Source organism: Vigna unguiculata, chromosome 3 (assembly GCF_004118075.2).
Source record: "Vigna unguiculata cultivar IT97K-499-35 chromosome 3, ASM411807v1, whole genome shotgun sequence".
In the NCBI taxonomy this organism is placed as follows: domain Eukaryota; kingdom Viridiplantae; phylum Streptophyta; class Magnoliopsida; order Fabales; family Fabaceae; genus Vigna; species Vigna unguiculata.
The window spans coordinates 44,942,914-44,965,116 of NC_040281.1; the positions used below are offsets into that span (position 1 = coordinate 44,942,914).

Below are 22,203 nucleotides of genomic sequence, written 5' to 3' on the forward strand. Positions count from 1 at the left end.
GTATATCATGTTATACATGTTTCTTTAAATAGTATGGATTTTCACCGATAATTTTAAGAAGTCAAAGTGATAGATTTAAAATCTATATATTTCATCATTTTCATTAATATAACAAAAATGTCATCACTTCAATTTTAAATTTTTAAACTTATTAATAACTAAATCCATACTAAAACTTTTAGTAATTTATTTTTTAATATGAATAATCTTAATTTTTCCAAAAAAAATCATCTTCATTTTATTTAAGATTTTGATAATCTTTATTATAGAAAATCATCTTTTCATTAACTATTAAAAAAAAGTTAAAATAATACGAATTAAGTTATATTACAATAAAATGTAGTTGACTTTTTAAAAAAAAAATTGACATAGTTCAAATGTGATTAATAAATTATTTAAATTTAGATAATTAAGAGTATCACGATAAAATTTTCAAGTTAAAGTTTTAAATTAATCTTGCCCTGTATACTATAAAATTCAAAAGATAAAATTTGTTCACTTGTTGAAAGGGAAATTTATTGATATAATTTCATTGATTTGAATTAAGAGAGATATTAAATATATCCATAAACATAATTATTAAAAGAGAAGAAAATGATAATTAAGCTACAATTAAATATTATTGGTAACAAAGAAAACACTTTAGTATTCATTTTTCTTTTTATATTTCTAAAAAGTATTACGAAAGATTCATGAAATAGAAAAGTATTATATTATGAAAGTTATATTTTATTATTTCATTAGGAAGTGAGATAAAAGAGGGTTATCTTTTGATTCTTCAAGAGAATGGAATAGAACATATGAATCCTAAGAGTAGACATAATGAATTTATGTTCAACATTTTTTTTAGGGGTGGCAAAATGGGTTAGTCCGGTCCGTCTGTGGCCAGTCAAAAACAGGCCGGGTCGGGTTAGCCCGTCAAACAGAAATAGACCAACAATCACAACCCGTCTCGTATAAGACGAGCTAACGGGCTGGGTCGGGTTAGCCCGTCCAGTTTTTTCCTTTTTTTTTTAATTTGTTTTTAATTTTTTAATTTTTAAAATTTGTTTATATTAACATATCAATTATTATTAAAGGCATATTTAATCAAATAAAATATTTTTCAAATTTTTAATTGATTAGTTAATGTTTTTATTATTAAATTTACAAATTAAATTATTAAATTATAACTAATAATTGAAACTTAATTTGTAGGTGTTAATGATTTAAATTATAATATTATTATATATTTACACATTTAAAAAATATAATATAAAAAATTAATCTTTTTAATTACTTTTATTTTATTTTATTTTTTTTAAAACAGGTCAATGAGCCAGGATGGGCTGGCCTGTACTTTGGCCCGTCAAGTTGACGGGCGAGACGGGACATGCCAAAACAGGTTGGCAGGTTGAAATCTTCAACCCAACTCATTCCTTTTAACACGGGCTGACGGACTAGTCCGTTGGGCCAGCTTGTTTTGCCACCCCTAATCTTTTCTTTTTTTTCTTCTTCTCAGAAAGAGAAGAGAACATTTGAGTGACAAATACAAAAAAAAATTCATAATCAGATATTTTAAATAATATTTAATTTTCTATTTTTCTATTTATATATTAACATTAATGATATATTTTGTTAAAGATCTTATATTGACTAAAAGTAACACAATTTCACAATATATCATAATATATAAATGTGTACAAACCTTATCATATCAGAACCAACATATTTTAGCAAAATTTATTATTAGTTGAGGCTATCATGTAGTCCATTATCAAACCATCCTACAAACCGATTTTGTAGTATTAGGCATCCAAAGCTTATGTTAGCAAAATTTATTGGATTTATTGTTTATTAAATCTATCATCTCTGATAGACACGTAAGCTTTAATTACAGAATAATCCCTTTTGTCAATTATTATTAGAAATCAATCACATTAATAAGAGTCATAATTATAGGAATTTACATAATCATAAGGATCCCCTATCATATCTACATGATCATAAGGATCTCCATATCATAATCTTAGACCTTTTTTTATATTCATGAATGGGTTTAATTATGCCTTTGGTCCCCATTTTGGAGTCAAAATCTCAAAATGGTACCCAAATTTTTAAAAGTCTCAAGTTGGTCCCCTTTTTTGTTAAAACGTCTCACGTTTACCCTTTCCGTTAAGTCAAGGTTGACGCCGTTAGAGGGAGTGTCACGTGTCAGTTCCTCAATTTTTTGAATTTTTTTATTTTATTTTATTGATTTTTTTTAAAAAATCAAAAAAAATTGCCACGTGTCAAGCTATCATCGTGCCACGTGGCTGTGACAGAGTGATGTGGCAGTGACAGTGACACATGTCAGTATTACGCCAGGTGTCATTTCCATAGTCTCAATTTGGTCCCTTTATTTTAATTTGTTTCAATTTAGTCCCGATTTTTGTAAAAATTAGCAATTTTGTCCCTCTCCAAATTGAAATCAAATTTAATTTTTATATAAATGTACACAAATATATCCATCAAAATTGATATTTCAAGTAAATATTTTTAACCAAATTAAGTTTATTTAATTAATATTTTACATTGAACTTTATTTAAAATGGTTTAAAAGTTGTTACTAAATTAGAAATTGAACTTTAAAAGGTGAATAATGGGTACCTTAGCTCCTTAGGTATATAATGCATGATGGTGGAATTTATTTATATATTTGGTTTATAACTTTAGCTAATGGATCAGTCAACTGAGCCAACCCAAGTATGGAAAATTACTACGATGAAGGCAGCTTTTCCACAACTAAGTGTATTGGTGTGATTGAGGTGCTTAATTTTCTAACCTATCTTTTGGGATTAGAAGACTTAGAAATTTAACAAGTAATGTATTGATTCAAATTGAAGAAACCCTTGCTAAGAAGAAGACTTGGTCCATTTAATCACCATCTATTTCAATCTACAAATTTAATTTTAATATTTAAAAAATGACAACTATTCGAAAAAATTTATATGACAATTTATATTGTTTGTTGTAAATCAATAATAAAGAGAAATATTTGTTTATTGCAAATTTTAGTTGTATATATACAAATAAGTTGTATGTAATGCTTATACTATAGTTCTAATTTAAATTTAAAAGAACAGTGTTAAAATATTATAAAAGTAAGTTGAAGCAGTCAACATTGTAGGCTAAATATCAATTGATGGTTTTGTTTTTAGAGAAATTTATTAAATGGAGATTATGTAAGTGTGACCTAAGTTTAATTTATAATAAAAATATTAATTTGAATAAAAATATCAAATTTAATAAAAATATTTGTATAATATTTATATAAAATTAATTTTTGTTTCTATCTGAAGAGGGACAAAATTGCTAATTTTTAAAAAAATTGGGACTAAATTGAGACAAATTAAAATAAAGGGACCAAATTGAGACTAAGGAAATGACACTTGGTGTAATACTGACACGTGTCACTGTCACTGCCACATCACTCCGTCACTGCCACGTGGCACGATGACAGCTTGACACGTGGCAATTTTTTGATTTTTTTAAAAAAATTCAAAAAAAAATTAAAAATAAAATAAAATAATAAAAAAATTCAAAAAATCGAGGAACTGACACGTGGCACTCCCTCTAACGGCGTCAACCTTGACTTAACGGAAAGGGCAAACGTGAGACGTTTTAATAAAAAAGGGGACCAATTTGAGACTTTTAAAAATTTGGATACCATCTTGAGATTTTGACTCCAAAATGGGGACCAAAGATATAATTAAACCTTCATGAATGTATTATAAGGTCAAATAAACAAAAAAGCCCGAAATCGCACATAATCATTTCTTACATGATATTAACTTCCAATTTTTTATCCTCCGAAAATCCTACTTACCCTCACAAGACAGCGCATCCCTCCTCTTTCTCTACATTGGTGCTGACCAACCCAAATTCCATCTTGCACTTTGCTGTCAATAACATCAAAAGTTTAATCTATGTCACTTTAGAGATGGAAAAAGGTCCTTCAAACCCTAACTACCAACCATCGTAATCCTTCAAACCCTTATGTGAAAATTAAATTATTAGAGTTCACTTGTAACTTCATATGAGTTGACTTATAGCTTTAGTGCCACAAAAATATGAGCTGCAATCATTTTCATTTTGTCTGACTTGATTCTCCCCATTCTGTAGACAATCTTGTGCAAGCGTCTCTTCTTCTATTGTTTCTTCCTTTGCATGGACACTTGAATGTTATTTGTATTTACATGATACTTTGACAGATACATTTATTATTGGAACCAAAAACAATGTGTTACATGATATTCCTTGTCCTTGGGTCACTAACATCAGCCTCATTGTAAGAAGATCTTTATATCAAAAGACAAGTAAGTAGGTCAAATTCTTTCCGCATATTCTCTAAAAGGGACAAGGAATGCTCACTGCAAACGAGAAAAAGAGAAAAAAGAAACAAAAGCCTATATTAAGTATTAAGTAGGTCATATTTACATTTTAAAATCGAAAATATAAAAGAATAACTTAGAAATGTTTCTCAAACACATCATCCATTGCAGTCAATTTGGTAATTAAATTTATTCGCTACCCTAAACTAAAAAAGTATACATAAATAACAAACTGAAACTGCCCAAAACAAAGTAAATCGAAAAATTAATAATAAGTAAATATTGTTAAGAAGAGATTAATGATAACTGGAAGAAAGAGTAACATACTCAACATAGAAACACATCACAAGCTAGATCTATTTATCTATTTATAAAAATATACTCAACTCACCCACATAGATCTTTGTGCCATGGAGGAACATTCTTGTTTGTCAAGCGAGTCTTTACATCTAAGATAATGATAACACACTAACTATGAAAACTGTACATAATTTGTAGGTTTTAATTTGTACATTAGAAAAATCTTTCAATACATTTGTAATCAAAATGTAGGAAAGTTATGTTAGCAATGAAGCGAATAACTTAGCAGCTATTGGATAGGGTTAGAACGTAGAACCCTGAAGGTTGAACAAAATAAAAGAACACAATTCAAAATCGGAAACTCAACACAATTACATAAACCAGATATACAATTTTCTGCTATTCCATTTTCCTATGTTGTTGATTGATATTCAAGACTTATTTCAGCTTCACACTTCCCATACACGAATTAACAAAGCATATGTTATTATCAATGTGACCAAATCTCAATAACATCAAAGCCTAGACCACCTATGCTCACGTCCAAACCACAAATGCTACCTCCAAAAATTACATTTCTAGCCTTTTTTAACTTCATCCGAGTGGGACCCAAAAGCCCTTAAATCAATATTTAAATTGCTACGTAGTAGTGTCAAATGAACTTAGAATTAAATATAAAATGGTCAATCTCATTTTTCCTTTCTCCTTCCTTTAAAATACATTGAGACAAAGAGATGTTCTAACTCTAAGAATGAGACCAACTTATAACCAACAAAAGCAGAAAAAGGGAGACCGGAGGAGTGGCGGAAGAAGATAAGGATCGTTTTTGTAGTGTTGTGGTGGCTAGTGAAAAAGGTACTCTTGAAGCTTGTTAAGAAATGTGTTTTAAGATATGCATGTTGTTCTTTCTTTTTTGTAAACCCAACAAACATACAATATTGAATGTTTTTCATACTCTTCTATACATTTTATATTATGACATCTTATCATTTTTCTTAATGACTTCATACTTTAAATAAATTTTTTGTTGTTGCAGAATAGGTTGTATTACTCCTTTATTTTAATGGAAAAATCAATTTCAAGATATAATAAGAGGAAAAAAATGAACAAGATGTGATTCCAATAAAATCACTTACTTCAGATTTATTGATCAATATAGTTACAAAGGTAACATCAGAATCTTACATTGACTATTACAACATGAAAATATGTTGTAAAGAATTTTTTCATGCTTCACAAGATATGTCCATGTGGCAAAAAGTTTCTTTAGAAAAAATTTCATTAGTGGTATGGTTACTTACACCTCCATCATTGTTTGGAAATTTTACGAAAATGTGCAAGGAAGATGGAAATATTGAAGCATTATTTAAGGAGGGGTTGGTAGAAGTAATTAGGTATGAGGGAAATATTGAGAAAGCCACCGAGACTTGAAAATGGTTGCTAAAATGGGTCATTTGGAAGCAAAATATGTCTATGATTTACTTTAATTATGCTCGTATGATGATAATTTGAAAAAAGAAGGAATTGAGCATTTGCAATTGTTGAGAAATATCAAGTTTGCTTTAAGTTGCAGAAATAAGATAGTATTTTGTTCGGAGAGGATACCTTCTAGGATAGTACCACACAATCCAATGCTTTTATGCCGCATAAAGCCATGCAAAGGTTGGACAAAACAACTATGATTGTTCTTGGTGTTAGGAAACTTAAACATTACTTATACAATAATCCTTTATCAACAATCAATCAACTATTAATGTAAGCCAAAAATTATAGGGATTTACATAATCATAAGGATCCCCTATCATAACTACAAAATCATAAGGATCCCCTTATAGCTTTAGACCTCCTCCTCTTTTCATGTATATATTGAAAATGTCATATGAACCAAGGTGCACAAAATTGCACATATTCATTTCTTACAAAACGTCAACCATTAATTACAGAATAATACCATTGTCAATCGTTATTGGAAATCAATCACATAATAATACGAGCCACATATGTAGGAATTTACATAATCATAAAGATCCCCTATCATAGGTACAAAATCATAAGAAATTTACATAATCATAAATATGCAGAAGACATCATTGAATGAGCCAGCATGAGCTCTTGTAATCCATCCACAACACCGATGGACACTGAACCTAGACTAAGTGCATCTTGGGGATCTCCCTACCCAAATCCCACACATTATCAAAGTTTAGCATGAGCCTTACAATATCTCACTTTCACAAGATTGGATATATCATATGTTGTACAACAAGTTTATCTACATATGCATGCACCAAAAGATGAACACATGCTACTCTTAAAAGAATTGTGCGCTACATTCAAGGCACCCTTGATCTTGGTCTATATCTTCACAAATCTTCACTCTCTGGTCTTCTGTCTTACTCATATGGCAACGGGGGTGGACTCCCACATACTAGACTATCCACCTTTGGATATTGTGTATTTTTTGGAGACAACCTCATCTCATGGTCCTCTAAAGCATCAACCAACCTTGTCTCGATCCAGTACTGAAGCAGAATATAGAGGAGTATCTAACATGGTCTCTGAGTCTTGTTGGATCCAAAATCTTCTCTTTGAACTTTGTTCGCAAGAAAGTGGCCCCATTGAATAATCCTTTGTCACTACTTATTAGAAATCAATCACATCTTAATAGGAGTCGCAATTATAGGGATTTGCATAATTATAAGGATCTCCTATCATAGATACAGAATCATAAGGATCCCTCAATCAAAGTCTTAACCTTCCTTTTACATTCTTATATATATTGATAATGTCAGATGAACAAAGAGACACAAAATCTCACATAATCATTTCTTACAAAATCATTTGCTACCAAATCACCCATTAATGTTCATGCACGATATATGTCTCGGCATGAGAGGAGTGTGTTCGAGATCTCATATTGACTAAAGATAAAATATTTCATAATATATATAAATGAGTGTAAATCTTACCTTATAAATCAATTGTATAAAATTGAGTTAGAGTTAAAAGTACATGTCTTAATATATTTTATAGTCATCACAATTGTGATTTTCATCCTTGGAATGAACTATTTTAGTAAGCTGCATTTGTGCCCAACCTGAAAAAAATCAGACCTCGAACGGTCAGCAAAAAGCATCCCTTTGCTGGTATACTAAGACTCAGACTATTTATAAACAATGTCATTGCCAAATGTAGCGGGTTCAACAATGATAATTGCAAATATATTGCTGGAAACATAGATATGAACTTAGGAAGTTATTGTTAGCTTGAAATTTGATTAAAGTTAAGAAGTACACTCTCTTGTGTATAAATATCTCTGCATGAGTTGATTTGCAATGATGTTCCTCAATTCATCACTAAAACAAATTCGATTTTCTCATTCTCTCTCTAGTTCCCTCATCTCTTAATTTTTCACTCACAATCTAACCTCCAAACATACTTTTCTTATATGGCAGTGTATTCAAATATTATTGTCCTTGCTTCTGAACCTCCTTCTACTATTCATACGGACTGTGAAGCGTGGATTTATTATTTTCCTTTGTGTTCATTTTAATGGATTAGAGCATAAAAATCATACTTTCATTTTTTACCTGCATCTTGTGTGTCATGTTGTTTGCCATACTTTTTTTCATAGTCCCTGACCTTTTCGGTATATTAATAATAATAATAATAATATTATCATGCACGCGCACACGCACACGCACACATACACACACACACACCCCATAACTCACCTCTCAAAACACCATCGGATCACATTCACAAGCACACTATTGCGAGTCACAAGCACACTACATTCACATTCCCAACTTCCATTTTGAAATGAGCTTTGAAAAAAAAAAGGAATGGGGGAAGGAAACGAGAGAAGGGTAGTTTTGTAATTTATACAAAACATATACAGTATCCTCGCACTTTTGAGGGGATGGATTAATCCATCCATCTCCCAAATTGCCTCTCGCATATCCCTTCACATCATCTAAAACGAATGCGCTCACATACCAAAATCCGCTCCTTCAAATTTGCTTCATCAGTACAAAATCCTCATTAGAACATTACGTTAGTCTGTTAAGCGCATTATAAAAATAAAACTATTATTATAATTGAGGAATAACATCAAAATTATTTATAGCTAATGAAAACACATTATATCCATATCTTTACTTTATCATAATAAAAATAATATTATTATAATTATAAAAATAAATATAAATACTTTTTTTTAATTTTACTATACATTATTATTTTTATTTTAAAAAATATTTATTTAAAAGACGAACAAATATAAAATATCAATTTTGAGAAATATTTATTAAAGATTTTTTTATATATAATAATATAAATATTTTTTTATATAATAGTATAGATAAAAAAAATTATGTAATAATATAAATTGTAAATAAGTTATATTTAAATGTATCTAATCCAATTCCAAAACATTAAAAAAATCATTTATAATTTTCTATATTTAGTTTATAACTGTTGATCGCGTTATCTTCGTGCGCAATAATTTTTTTACAGTTACTTTTAATCATGTATAGAAACATAATATATTAATATTATTATTATTATTATTACTATTATTATTATTATTATTATTATTATTATTATTATTATATTTTACTATTAGTATTATATACATAGAAATTTAAATTCAAAACGGATTTGACACATTTCAGTTCCTCCGAGAATCTGAAATAAATGCAGAATTTGACATTTATTATATATAGCCTATTTTATTTGGCAAAGATAAGGAGAACGTATAGCAAATAAAAAAGCCATTAATAATATATTTGAATTATGTTAACTAATACGTCCATGTGCTTTTAAATTTTTTTTATGATAATAAAAAATAATAAAATTATTATTAGAAAATTAAAATAATTTTTATTTATTTGAAGATACTTTTATAATTAAAAATTGTTCAAATTTAAAATAAAAAGTTAAATCAAAGAAAAAAAATTTAAAAAAACAATCATGATAAAAAAATTATTTTAATTAAAAATATTAATTTAAAAAGTAAAATTGAAAAATAAATATAAATACCAAGAATCCCTTTATATATATATATATATATATATATATATATATATATATATATATATATATATAAGTATAAACCATTAAATTGAAAGAGTCTAAACAATTGTGCATTTTAAATTTATTATTATAATATATTAAAATTCACATAAAATATTTGTGGAAGTCGACAAGAAAACAACATTTCTTTCTAAGCATCGTTACCATTCCTTTTACTTTGTCTGTTTGAAGCCGTAAAGTAACAAATGAAACTATCGTTGACTGTCAAAAAGGCCAACGTTTAAAGTTAATTACTCACGTGTGAACAAGAAGACAATGCTTTTCCCATCTCAAGCATATTCCAGATGAACATATGAATGAATTTCATTATAGAAAGTACAAGACCAACAACAAACACATTATCACATCATATATCAAAATAAGAACAAGCTATGATCGTAAGCCTCCTCTATTTTTAGACTGGGAAGGTTAGGCTTGTAAACTTCTTTCCAAGGTATAGCAGTCTCTTCGTCACATCTTACATTCTTTAAATTCTCAAGACCACTCACTGAGGAAGGTATTTTGCATGGACAACCAACCATGTGAAGCCTTTCCAGATTCTGCAAGTCTCCAATTTCTTCGGGTAAATTCTGAAGACTTACGCAGCCCGAGATATCAAGAAAACGCAGCTGAAAAAGCTTCCCAATTGAAGCTGGTATCTCTTCAAACACAGCACAGGAACTAAGTCTTAGTGTCTTCAAGTTCTCCAGGTTTCCAATGTCGTTAGGCAAAGCAATAAAATTCATGCATTTCGTGATACTAAGCTTCTTGATCCGAGTAATATCACACAATCCGGTGGGTAGTGTCACTAAATCTTTGCAATAATCAATACACAATTCCACAAGATTTGGCAGTGCCTCAGAAATTGGAATGCTGTCGCTTTCAAAAGCCTCTCTAGTGTTACAGTGATAAAGAGACAATCTTCGCAGATTGTACCATTTGCCGAAGGTAGTAACTGAAACTCGTTCCAATCTGATTCTTCTTAGGCTGGATAGAGAACCAACTAGCTCAAAATTGATTAGCGAACAGTTTAAATCAAAATAATTGGTGATTATGAGAACTTTTAGTTCATTCATTTTTCTTATAAACTCTGGTAAGGTGTACTCCTTTGTACGAAGATTTAAGACCAGAACCTGAACTACTTCAACCTTTACAATATTGTCCAAACGTTCTGTACTCGACATTTTGCCTGCAAAAACATTTTTCATTTGGTGTCATGTGTAAAAACGGTTTAAAACCCATATTTTGTTGCCAGCATTATGTATGTGTTTGTATATAACATGGCAAGGGTGTTTGCATTTTGAAGGAGATTGACTTACTGGTTGATATAGACAATGTGGTCGCAACCGTATTTTGTTGCCTCTGTTGAGACCAATTATTTTCATTCATGTCAAACATCAACCTTTTCCTTTGTGTATATGGTTCTTGACTGGCTTCAACCACCTCTTTAATAAGATCATGCTGCAATAAGAAACGGTGGTTGCAGTAATCATCTATGTCAATTCCAACATTCCTGATACATGAGAAAAAGTTAGATGCCAAAAGAGAAGCATAGCCATAAACTATTCTATACATTTGTTGGAAATAAAATAATGTGTCAGTGTAGAATAAAACTTCTTACTATCATGACTAAAACAACCATTATAAGTTTTACAGTTTCTAATTAAATAATACTGTAAAGGTCTTCCACTCTATAATGTATATACTATTTACGTTTTAATGTATGAGTTTAATTAGCACGCAGGTGAGAAATTTTATAATGTGGATAATCCTGGTATAACTTTTAAGAAAGTTTAGACTTATCGTGATTGAATATGAGTACGAAACTCTTCAGTGATTTGATTTGTAATTGAATGATGGTGTAAAACACTTTTATTACACAGTTTATTTTACCTTATTTTATCTGTAACGAATTATGATTTCTACCGTAAAAATATACTGATTACTAAAAACCCAACAACGAAAGTGTACTCTGATTTTTATGACACATTTATACCTCACGACAAGGTTAGCCAAATGGCGGTCGGTTAAGTCGTAGACAATGTTGACTGCATCTGCTTCCTTCAGATTTTGTCTTTGCTCCAAATCACCACCAAGTTTGTGTTGCTGTTCTGTCCAAATGTCAATGAGAGCAGAAACGGGTATTTTTTGGTCTTCAGGAAATAAGCTTAAGTCCATGAAGCACTCTTTGATGATAGGCTTATCTTCCAATCCATCATCCAAATATTTTTTGAAAATGGCGAGCATTTCAGTATGAGACTCAACAATAGGGTGACCCTTGGACAATTTCTTCTTCTTCTGTCTCCACACATTCAGACGCTCTTTCCTGAGAGATCCACCAACCAGTTCAAGAGCAAGTGGTGAACCGTAACAGGCTTTTGCTATCTGAATTTCAGTACAAGCAGGTAAACTTAACAGCAGAAGAATGCAATGTTGTATACAGGGCAATAGAATAAAATTACAGTATCATCAGTCAGTATTTTATGATGGTATGAGTTCTTACTCTATTTTTGTTAAGTAGACATAATGATATAGAAAGAATTAAACAATAAGTTTTGATTCTTTTCCTTTTATCGTATGTCATTCTATCCTATGATATTTTAAAAAATTGGAGATAAACTCCTTTTCTTTTACCAATCTAAATTTGGTGAATAATGATTCCATGTTACAATTCAATTCAGTGCAAGAAAATAGCTGCAAAAGTTGGTACTGATTACAAAGCTGATATTGATTTTGTTAGCATATATAGTGTACGTTAAATAGAACCTAAACATTGTCTTTAAAGCTTTTAGTAGTTTAACGTGGATGCTGGAACCTTCACTTCACTCGTAAGAACAATTTTTGATAAATGGTTAAATCTTTTCCAAGTTTATGCAGCATTACAGGTAGCTAGATTACAAAGTCGACATCAAGAAAATAGACTGCAGTTAAATGTATATATGATAGACTTAATCATTGCAGGACTAACTTGAAACCCGAGTTTACTAGTGGAGTAGATAAATTTGTTAATCAAATTAAGGGTTAACTTTACATTTTGTCTTGGGGGGATTAAATTTGTTTTTGTGATAGAGTGTAAAACTGAAGGACAAAAGAAATAATAATTTCTAAGTGTGCATATGAAAATGTAGGAGGAAGAACCTGTGGAATCAAATCAACTTTCTCTTCATAATCATCAGAAAGGGATGATGATCTTCCGTCATTTGGGAGAGCTAAGTGATGCAAAAGGGTTACCGAGTCTTCAAAGGAAAGAGGCTCCATGCGGCATGCAGGTTCAAATCCTTGAACATTAAATCGAGAAGTCACTAAAATTTTATAATCTGACAACCCGTGAACCTTGAATGCCTCGATGAGGGATTCTGAGTTAGGCCAAACATCGTCAAGGACCAACAACATGGGACTTTTCATAATCTCCTCCGCCAAAATTTTCAAGTGTGAAATGGCACATCTATCATTACCAAGGTCAAGGTCAGGCACAACTAACCCGTAGTGTTGAAGAAACAGTGATTGCACAATTGTCTTCAAACTACAAGTTTTGGACACAGTGATAAACAAGATATTTTCCCCAAATTTACCTGCTCCGAACAAAAACATAACAGATTAACTAACGATCGCATAATCATCAAAGGAATAATAAGTGTGCTGATATGTAGAAGTGGAAAGATTCAATTCTTACCTCTAACATGGTCATCCCAACATAGGAGTGTAGCCAATGTTGTCTTTCCATAACCAGCAAGACCAGATAACACAAGTACCGAATTACCCGTTTGTAGCAACTGCTTCTTCAACTTGTTAAAATGGGACAAAGGGTTATCTAATCCAACAATTAGATCCGGTTTAGGAGGAGGCTTCAACCACCTCTTCAACCCTTTCCCACGAACACTATTCCTCGACAACAAAAGGATTTCTTGGGTATCCCTTGCCACCAGAGGCAACAGATTAACGTTGGACCTGGTCACTCCCTCCAACGCTTCTTCAAGTTGGGTCTGGAAAAAGGGCAAGCAACAACACAGCCACCAGGGTACATTGGAGCGTGCGTTGAAAAGTTTTTCTCCCTCTTGCAGAACTTCCAAGAGAGGAGCTCTTTCTGCCTCTGAGCGTCCCAGTTCCTGGTCAAGGCGTTCAATTTCTTGGGCCACGGGAATCGCATGATGCACAGTGGATCCCAGGTTTCTGCGTGACTCTCTGAAGTTCAAACCCTTCTTGACCAATCTTGCAACCTGCTTCGGCCCTTCTTGAATCACAGCCCCGGCAACAGCTCCTGTGAACGTTTCCATTCCCATAACATGAATCGCTCCAAAAAACACACAAACCCACCCTAGTTAACCAAACAAGTTATGCACACGCGTTATCCACATTGCATAGGATCTACTTTAAACTTCCGAGAAATTTCTTCCCGCGTTAACTTCCTCTCCAAGTACCTCACCCCGACAAACTGCTCTACTTTTGTTGACTCCATTTTTCTCGGTCATTCTTTGCCTCATCACTCGTTTACATCTTTTATTTTCATCCCACCTTAAGATACAGTAGCAAAATTATTTTTACATCTGTGAATATACGAAGCCAGAGTGAATTCTGTCACGCTGTAGTATACTTATGGTATATTCATACCATGTTTAAATACTAGTGAAAATACTAGTCTTTACAAATAACCAACAACGATCTATTTTATTATTTTATTTTAAATTTTTATTTATTTTTATTTTTATCATTTGAATACCATGTTTTATTATTAAGATTGGTCATATTGCACTAATAAGCCGAGGAAGAGGCACCTACATTCAACACGGGCGAAGATTAAGTATAATTAAGTAAATTAGAAAACTTTAAAACAATATAAGCCTACTAACCATAATAAGCCCACAAACAGGGACTCATGCAAATTTTATATATAATCATTATTAACGAGGTATATGAGTCAAATTATTTATTATTATATTTTCATTTATAATTATCTTTAAGTGTCAAAATTAGGGATAATAAATAAATACGTTATGTAAGTATTATCTGAATTTGTCTATGTTTTGATAAGAATCTCCGGACATAAATATAGATATGAAAATCTTTGACCTTTTTAATTAGATATCATTTCGTCTCCATTCTCATACTTACTATATTCTCATCTAAATTATTAAAATATTCATAATTAATTAATTAATTATATATATATATATATATATATATATTACTACACACTTTTTATTTTTTATTTTTTCTAATTGTTTAGTTTATCATAAAATTTATTCAAATCTTTAATATATTTTTAATCTTATTATAACTTTTATGTAATTATGTTCATTATTTTTTGTATCTCAAATTTAATATTTTTATTCTTTTTTAATAATTTTATTTATTATTTTTTTTTTACACAAAAATCTTTAATACTCAATTTCAGTATTTAATAATATAAACCTTTCATTTATTTGATAATATAAAAAATTTATCTTTACCAATTATTATTAATTTTTCTTTCATTTAAAGAACCATTTCATTTAAATAATTAAAATGAAAATAATAGTAATATAATTATTATTTAATTTATCATATATACTTAAAATATTAAATTATTCAACTTTTTCAAATACTAAATGGAATAGTATATTTTCAAATACTACACCCCTACATTTATCTTGGAAGATGTTTCCTCCAACAAACACTTAGATCACCTCATTTGTTATAAAATATATTCTTCAAAACAGACTTCTTGTATTTCAGAATACATTTCGAAAAACTTGTTCCAAAACAAATAGAATTGGTAACAGGAAAAAAAAAACACATTCCGTGTTGTCTGATACCTTATTCTGTATCAAGGCACCTTTTAATCTACCACATGTAACTCTTCTTTTTACCAGTATTTAATTGCAGAGTTGTACTGAAGTACACAAAGTAGTAAACGAGAAATATGCTACTGAAAAAGAACTGTTTTTACATGGAATGGAGTGTGTACATAAGGGCATGAAACATCATATTCACCCATCAGCCAATTTAACTAGCTGGGAAACAACGTAAAGGCTAATATGTAAATAATATGTATATAAAAGCAAGCATTTCCCTGGAAGCGAGGAAAGGGTAACAATCATTTCTTCCCTCAGCGACCGACACTGAATACATAAATATTATCATGGAGTTTGTATTGTCCAGGCTAATCTACAGAAAATGCGGCCATCACATACTTCTTTTCTTGACGCTGAAAATGCCAACCACAATATTCAGATGCTCTCCATTTAATATGTTGTCTTTCAAGCCAAGCCAAGATCAAACTATATGGCATACACTATCTCCCCACTGCTATCTATATCAAGCTCAGATTCAGCATCAGATTCAGATTCTAAGTCATAAATTTGCTCCCCCATTAACTGGTCAAAAGTATAGGTCCCAGCTGCTGGTACCGTAGCTTCTGAAATTATCTGCATGATCGTATCAACGCTCTGCATGGGTTGGTCTGGCTCTTCAAATTGATTACTCATTATCCTCTCATCCATTAGGTCCGCAGGGAGATTCTTCAGAAACCATTCATGGTTCCAGATTTCAGACATGGTGATTCTCTGTCACGTAAATATCCAAAGACATGAGATTCAAACAAATGATTTAGATTGAAGATAAATTCCTATTGTTTACAGTCAGCACAACCAACTAAGTCAAAACACATTCAACATTTTGCCTGTTCTCTATGATCACATTTAATGCTTCATAGCCCACAACATATTCCTATATTATGATAGACGTAAAACATCGCATGACCAATGCAAAATGAAAAAAGTAATACATTGGAATAAATTGAGTAAAACTTCATAGGAGAAGAAAAATGCCCGTCAATTTCGTCAAAAACATTCAAATGCTAAAAATCCTTTCAAAGTGACACAGGTGATACTGTTTGAGCTCACTCGTAATAGTGTGACAATTAATCTAAAGAATAAAATTATCTACGTTTGTGTATTGTCCAATTTATTTATTGCAATAGCAGGTCAGTTGTTTGAAATAGAAAATACCTCTGCTGGGTCAAAAACAAAAATCCTTGAAATAAGGTGGCGACACTCTTGAGATATTTGAACACAGTCAGGAATGGCATATTGGACACTAAGAATTCTCTGCAAAGCAGACAGCAATCACAAGTTGCTCTCAAGCAATCAGAAAATGAGCGCACATCTGAAGATATTATATACCTGAATTGTCTTCCGAAAGTCCTTTGGTTCATTAGGATCTTCAAAAGGATATGCTCCCACTAGCATCACATATAGGGTCACTCCACATGACCAGACATCTGCAAGCTAATTATAAATGCAAGAGAACATAACACAAGCAATCCATTCAGATACTATTCCAGATGAAAACTAGTAAAGTTAAAACAAATTCTTTGATGTTTAAAGCAATTTCATACTTGCACTACTCTAATGATATTGAAAAGTAAAGAAAGGGGTGCATTGAAAGGATTAAGACAAAACAGGTCCTGAAGGAGGGAACTTCTCTGGTACCATTGTGAGGAAGATGAAACCGAGAAGGAATATAATGAATTCTGTGTTTTGTATGCACATGAGTATTCTTATTTATAATGAAGAAGATACAATAATAAGTAACAAAATCAACATTTAATAATGGAAAATATTTGGTAACACATTTCCCTATCAAATCATATCTCTAACACAATCAAATCATATCTCTAACAGGGTGGATCAATCATTAGAAGACGGTGAGTTAGTACAATTGTTAAGATGTGGATATTGCAGAGAAAAACACCTAAAACCAAACTTGAAGGTGAAGCTACACTTGTGTAAGTTTAAACTCAATGTTTATTAAAAAAAAATAGTAGTACAAATGAAATAAGGGAGGGCGACGTTAGGTGGTAATGATCTCAACTAGATTTGAAATTTAATTCAGAACTTTATATTTCTCATTGCTGTACTGAAAAAACAAAAAATAGAATCCGTTTTTAATTGGAGATAAATAGAAGGGAGGAGAGGAGAGGGAACAATGAGGGGGCAAAATCCCCTCCCTCCACTTTGTGCCTTAGAAATAAAAAGTTCATTAAGTTCTTAGTACAAAAAGACATGAATGAAAATTACATCCTATTCTCTTAATAGTAGACAAACAGGGTAATGCTGTGAACTGTAAATTGTCACTAAGAAACTACGAAGTACAGATTGGACAAGAGATGCAAGGATACAACAAATTTAGCAATAATAGGAAATAATTCAAACACAAATCTTAAATTTAGAGTAAACCGATATATTCTAAATATCAGCATGAGTCATTGTAGACATAAAAAAATATAACTTATCTGATTATTATGATGTATAAAAATTTTAAAAGTGACAATTAGCAAAATGCTAGGAAATGATAAAGGTACTTTTAAGTATATGAGATGTGTTTGACATTTACATGACTATAATGTTGAAGTGTCTGCGTTTCATTTGCTAAGTTAAGATTTTCAGGTAGTGCCACAAAGTCCCAAATTAGGTGAGAAACATAAACCAAAAAACTAGAACGACCTTTATTTGGAGTGCAGACCAAAATGACAATTGGGTTGGGTGAAAAAACTAGACAATATCATTGCTTTACAAGAATTACCCAGCTCATAAAAGATGACAAGTTAACAACAAAATGCTCATTTGATTGTGACAGTAATGGATCTATGCAAAAAAGAGAAATACCATGAAATAAAAAGTAAATGCTCTACCTTTCCATCATACTCTTTTTTCAGCAATACTTCTGGAGCAATATATGCAGGAGTTCCCACAGTTGACTTCGGTTGTGAATGTAGCACTGAAGACTGTATATCACACCATTGATCAGATTTATGAGATATGACAGTCATGATGTTCAGGGACTTACAAGTCAGAAGGAAATTGAAACAACGAAATAAAAGAATGACAGCAAAATTTCACGAAACATAGCTTGAATTTTAATCCAATTCACTCTAGAACACAAGACAGAGATACAAGTTAACAAGAAACAATAGCAAAAACCTGCAATGGCCAACTAATCCGTTTTCTCAAGAACCTCAGGAAACACTCTAGTGTTGTGACAAGCTTACAGGCTCATAATTTTAACAATCCAAACTCTAGCTCATGGGAATCCAGAATGGCCAACAAGCTTAACTTAAGAATTTGGTTTATTAAAATTCACCGCCAGCAATCAAGTAGAAATGTGTCTTTTCCAATGTCCCAGATTACTGAAATAATCTGAGTCATTCATTTCATCATCACAGTCTAAATCTGAAGAACAGAAGTGACTAAGAAAAATGACATACACACCCACACGCGCAGAAAGTAATTGGAGTTAAATATTATTCAACCTAACAACTCCCAGTAAAATATAAACAGCATGGAACTCACAACTGAAAAGCTAGTGAGAAAACGAAAATCTTACCTTGGAGTACCCAAAATCACATATCTTCAAACGAGGTGCCGGGCTTCCATCCAGCAAAGTGTTTTCCAGCTTTAAGTCCCGATGACATACTTGCTTTACGAACAGACATATTACAGAGAAGACTTATATATCAGACACTATGTATATATCAGACTTATATATTAGACACTATGTTCAGAAGATTGATACATTACCTATACTACATTTCAGTCAAGTGTAAACACAATTTAGATTGAACAGTGCAGAAGGGAAAATTGTTCACTTACCATAGCATGGCAATAACTAACTCCGGATATGAGTTGCTGAAAGAAGAATCGAGCCTGAATCATAACAAAGGGTTAGAAACTTACATAAGCACCGTACTTGAAGTACAAATTGGTAATGATCAAGTGAAGAATAAGTAAACAAAATAAACAAGAACCTCGTCCTCAGTAAAACGCCCAGCATTGCAGATTCTCTCAAAGAGCTCGCCTCCAGAGGCATATTCCATTACAATCGCCAGATGAGTAGGTGTTAAAATAACCTGTGAGAAATTGTATAAAATATTACAAATAAATGATTGTTCCTCCTGTGAACAATAACAACGGACAAAGTAAAAATACATAAATATCAAGATTTTTAAGAAGACATTCGCAGTTTTGTCATATTGTGGGAAATTGTGGATAAATGTGACCACAATAGCAGCCCATACCACTCCAAAAACCTCAACAGTGTAGCCATCAACGCAGTCACATGAAATTGTGGCCGATGTGGCTACAATTGCAGTTGTGGACAGTCGAAAAACCTTAACGTTGCAGCAAAACCACAGTCGCAGAAAGTTACTTAAAACCTCAAAAAATATACTTACCTCTTTAAACCTAACAATATTGGGATGTCTCAAAGACCTATGGTTAATAATTTCCCTCTTCACATTTTCATCAATCTGTGAGGCACAATAAAGAAACAATGAGTCCAGCACTTCTCAAGTAAGAAACAGCTACTTGCTAAATGCTAAGCAATGGCGTAAAGAATTTATTAAAAGAAAAAGAAAAAAAACAGAAACAGGTAGTACCGAAACAAAAATGGAAACACGGAACATAACAAAAATAGCATCACACGTCAGCAACAACCGAAGAAACAATTAAAGCGAGTCGATCATGTGGATAATTAGTTTTTTCCCTCTCTCCCTCGGCCAAAAGCGTGAAAACAAAAAATTTACCAAAACAGGGGCAGCAAAGGGAACACCACCAACGAAAACACACAAAAAAAGATGAGTAAAACGCTTTTTGCTCATTCATTCGTTGTTCAGACAACCTTATCGCCCCTCTCGATGTACTTGACGGCAACGAGTTCCTTGGTCTGTTTATCCTGCATCAGCCTGGCCACGCCGAAATTTCCGGACCCGATGTCACGGACCAGATCGTAACGGTCACTGTCGTGCATGATCGGCATGTCCATGCCCGGTCCGACCGTCAACGCCGCCCGATCCATCTATAAAAACGAACCGGAAGGGGAAAAAAATATAAAAAGCAACGGCAATAACGGAACCTTTTTTGCTCGCTCTGGAACCGGAACCGCGCTTACATCAGAGAACTGAATACGTCTTCGTCTGGAGTAGGATGCAGAACGACAACGTCGATTCGCGGAAGAGTTGAGTTGAGTGAGAGAAAAGAGAAGAGAGGCGAAGACTTTGTGTGCGATGGATGGTTTGTTGGTGAGGGAAAGGAAAGAGAAGGTAATAGAATAGATAAAAAAAAAATATTAGTGGATTGGGTTGGAATGGAAGCAAGCAACTGCAAATTGGTGGAACCAACCACACAGAAAACGGTGCCGTTTCCCCCTCTGTCCGAGATGACGCACCTTCCTCTCCATGCCGCGTAAGCAATGTTGTCGCCTTCTTCTTTTTCTTGATTATTATTATTATTATTATTCTTTTCCTTCATAGATATTTTCTCACACGCAAATATCTCCCACCACAATTTCAAGGTTTGAGTTTTTAACAGTACTTAGTTCTTTTTTGTGAATAAAAAACGTTTCCTGAGAACATACTAGAAACTGCTGACACCGGATTCCAACATAACTAATTGTTGTGTCTGCTGTCAATAAGCAATCAGATTAAGACAATATGTGATGTATGAATAGTAGTTGTAATTTTTTTAACATTTATGTTATTTTTTATGAGCAAAAGAAAAATATTATTAGCTACTAAGGAAGATTTAATATAGCAAAAAAATTGAAGTGTTGATGAATGAAGATTTATTTTGTGGGAGGGGTTGGGTGAGAGGATGGTCCCCCACACTTGAAATAGAGAAGAGGGATTTGGATGGGAAGTGGTCAACGTAGAAGAACTGGTCTGGAATGAAAGATGGAGAGATTGATAGAAGGGGATGATGGTGATGATGAGAAAGTGATTTTGTTGTTGGTACAGCAAAGCAAGAAAAGATTGAAGAAGGAGTAATAATTATTATGCTAATTCATTCCACCTTAAAAAGGAAATAGGTAAGCAGGGACAAAAGTTTTGACGGGTAATGAGAGACAGGTTGGGAGGTTTCTTGTTCCATATTTTCATACCTTAGTTAGGTCAAGGCATCAATATTCAACTCATCCAGGAACATACTCAATACCACTTATTTCACTACACCTACCCTTAACCACTACTAAAAACAAAAACAATCTCTCTTTTTCTTCCTTCTTTTTTCCAAGACTCTATCACAATATTAAGTCAAAAATACTTTTCTTATAATGCTGCACCTGCACGTTCATCTCCTCCTATTTTAGGATAAACTATCTATTCACATATTAGGCATAAATTCGTGGTGTTGTTACAAAAGAAATCCCAGACAACTAATTAATTAATTATAGGTGGAGTCTTTATAAATGTAACTAAAATTATAGTTAGCATTTATAGTTTAAGTCTTCCTATTTGAAAAAATTGGAGAAATTGAGTGTCTGTCCTTTCCTTGTTAACATTTTTGTGATGATGTGGCTATAAAATTTTTAAGTACCAAAAAAACTACTACTTTTCAAATTAGAAGGACTGTATCAATTATAACCATACATACATATATATATATATATATATATATATATATATAATTACTATACTTTTTTATAGTTTTTATATCAATAATAT

At 31.9% G+C, this 22,203-nt stretch overlaps 2 protein-coding genes across 3 annotated transcripts; both read right to left on the reverse strand.

Moving 5' to 3' along the window:
* Positions 1 to 9,928: 9,928 nt before the first annotated feature.
* LOC114178495 (probable disease resistance protein At5g66900) lies at positions 9,929 to 14,221 on the reverse strand. Its single transcript, XM_028064432.1, has 5 exons — positions 13,402 to 14,221; positions 12,867 to 13,300; positions 11,725 to 12,113; positions 11,048 to 11,241; positions 9,929 to 10,917 (listed from the first exon to the last, which is right to left on the reverse strand). The coding sequence occupies exons 1-5, from the start codon at positions 14,006 to 14,008 to the stop codon at positions 10,103 to 10,105; spliced, it is 2,439 nt and encodes an 812-aa protein (XP_027920233.1). The 5' UTR covers positions 14,009 to 14,221; the 3' UTR covers positions 9,929 to 10,102.
* Positions 14,222 to 15,612: 1,391 nt separating this feature from the next.
* LOC114177180 (serine/threonine-protein kinase SAPK10-like) lies at positions 15,613 to 20,881 on the reverse strand. 2 transcript variants are annotated; one of them, XM_028062436.1, is made up of 9 exons: positions 20,385 to 20,864; positions 19,939 to 20,013; positions 19,513 to 19,614; positions 19,358 to 19,411; positions 19,092 to 19,184; positions 18,400 to 18,492; positions 16,889 to 16,993; positions 16,715 to 16,813; positions 15,613 to 16,270 (listed from the first exon to the last, which is right to left on the reverse strand). In XM_028062436.1, exons 1-9 carry the CDS (start codon positions 20,559 to 20,561, stop codon positions 15,986 to 15,988), a joined length of 1,083 nt encoding a protein of 360 aa, XP_027918237.1. In that variant the 5' UTR covers positions 20,562 to 20,864; the 3' UTR covers positions 15,613 to 15,985. The 2 variants fall into 2 exon arrangements, with proteins under 2 accessions (XP_027918237.1, XP_027918238.1); XM_028062437.1 differs by lacking the exon at positions 16,715 to 16,813 and having other exon boundaries at positions 20,385 to 20,881.
* Between the last annotated feature and the right edge of the window lie 1,322 nt (positions 20,882 to 22,203).